Source organism: Anneissia japonica, unplaced genomic scaffold (assembly GCF_011630105.1).
Source record: "Anneissia japonica isolate Jap-2015-1 unplaced genomic scaffold, ASM1163010v1 scaffold1302_len1884557_cov193, whole genome shotgun sequence".
Lineage (NCBI taxonomy): Eukaryota > Metazoa > Echinodermata > Crinoidea > Comatulida > Comatulidae > Anneissia > Anneissia japonica.
The window spans coordinates 99,629-101,687 of NW_022736804.1; the positions used below are offsets into that span (position 1 = coordinate 99,629).

The window sequence follows — 2,059 nt, forward strand, 5'->3', positions numbered from 1 at the left end:
TATTTATATATAATGTTTAGGTATGAAGGATTTCCAAGAGAGTACATATTTATCTACTGTCTATCAAGTCTAATTGTTGGCAGTATGATGGGTTCGAAAACACAGCGTTCCTTGTTTGCACTGATTGGGTCTGCTATCTACATGGTACATTGCATCCTAACCCAGACAGCACATATAGATATGAATGAATGGCTAAGAGTAAGTTGATACCAATATTTTGTGTTATGTACAAAGAGAATATAATTATGAGGTCTGTTTTCCTATGTAAAGCTAGCTATTACCTAGATCCCCGGTATTTAACTCCAGGCGCACCAAAGATTTTGATTGCTAGAAAATAAATCATTTTTCCAGTCGATTTTCCGTTGAAGATGCAAAAGAATGGACTTTTCCAGAGTGTCAGTCGAACTTAACAACTGACCAATCAGAAACGGGCCAGGAATTAGTCGTGTCTCACAAATGCATGTGTTGTCCAATGTTGATGCTGAAAAGTACCATCAATCTTAGAAACCAAGGCTGGGCCTAATTATAATAGGCCTGTATTATAAAATTTGTAGGCCTATAAAAGGGAATGGGTACACAATTACGTTGGTGCACCGCTGGTCTCAACAAATTGCAACTGGCTACCAGCTTAAACAGGTTGAATACCTGGGACCTAGATAATACATACTGTACAAGAGGCAGGCTAATAATAAAAGTGGTAAAATTATTAGTCATAAATCTTTAAACGTTGAAAATGTTTTTATTTTGGATTCACAGGCTCGTCTTATATCCCGTGACACTGCCCTCATTGGCTGTAACTTTGTCCTTGCTAGCCGTGCCCATGAAAATCTGATACGCAAATATCGTCTACGGAACCTCTTCCCTACTGGTTGCCAAATTCTTGCCCTCCACATTATGTTCTACATAGCTCTACTTTTTTACAGTCCCGAGGATAAGAAGGCATTTCTATCGCACATATTACTAGGCAATATTCTATTACCATTGTATATGTGCATCGGAGTGACGAGTGCGATATTACAGATGTCGAATATTAAAGTATCAACTACATCGATGATAATCATCGTCCTGCATATAATCTTGCTATTTTGCATTGACTGTGACTTCAAGTACTGGACGTCTCGTAAAGTTGAATATTGGACACAAGTTGAGATTGTTGCCAAAGATTGTGCCATTCTTGGTGGCCTGTTGTTGATAAATTATACGTCAATCTTGAAGAAAAGGTCATAGTGTTGGGGATCTCATGTGTTGAAATTAGCAGGGTATTTTTCACCAGTGGAGTTGCGGGTCCTAGATTCAATTTCTGTCACGATAACAGGATTTAATCTCATGACTAAATGAATTTCCATGCCCTAAAGCTTTGTAAGAAGATTTAGTTTATAAAGCATCACATTAATTCCTTATTTAAGAGGCCCCTTAAATATCACCTGGCCTTCTAAAGAGAAGAAAAAATAGATACATTTCTTTTCTTTTTAAGTGAAGCTTGCTTTCCATTGAACCGCTCACCCTATTGGTGACAGTTGCCGACAGTTGTAGAGAAGGTTGAAACTGGTTCAACTTCGACGATTGCGTTGCAGACAAATCGGGGTGCCTTCCCGATTGCGTCAGGGCAGATAGCAATGCACCCTGATGCATCTGCAACCAGGTTCAACCTTTCTGACAATTGTTGGCGGCTGTCACTGATAGGGTGAGCGATTCTATGGAAACCAAGATTTAGGCCAATATCTTTCATCACAAGCAAAAGGTAGAATTGAAAAATATGAACTATTATTTTTTAATATTGCCTTTAAATTATGGTAACATTTTGTATTATTATTATGTTAAATTTCTATGAGTTTTTTTTTATTGTTTTAAAGATAATTAACTTAATTTGTATTAAATATAAATTAAAATTTTCAATTGAAATATTGACTTTTATGTGATATTAATATCTGAGCTACAACTGAACCAAGAGATCAATGGTGTAGAAGGAAAAAATTGTTAACATATTAGTAATAGTTGCAATAACAAAAGAAAATTGATTTAACTCAATATACTCTATTGCTTTCTCTTACACCCATCT

General features: G+C 36.2%; 1 protein-coding gene across 1 annotated transcript in view; it reads left to right on the plus strand.

Annotated features, from left to right (window-relative positions):
* The window catches only part of LOC117116884, a 2,440-nt gene extending 1,183 nt beyond the window's left edge, over positions 1-1,257 (plus strand). The window contains exons 2-3 of the mRNA XM_033260998.1: positions 21-198; positions 757-1,257. Coding sequence (XP_033116889.1) covers positions 21-198; positions 757-1,227 — 649 coding nt within the window. The 3' untranslated portion in view covers positions 1,228-1,257. The remainder of the gene's footprint in view (positions 1-20; positions 199-756) is intronic.
* Positions 1,258-2,059: the final 802 nt, after the last annotated feature.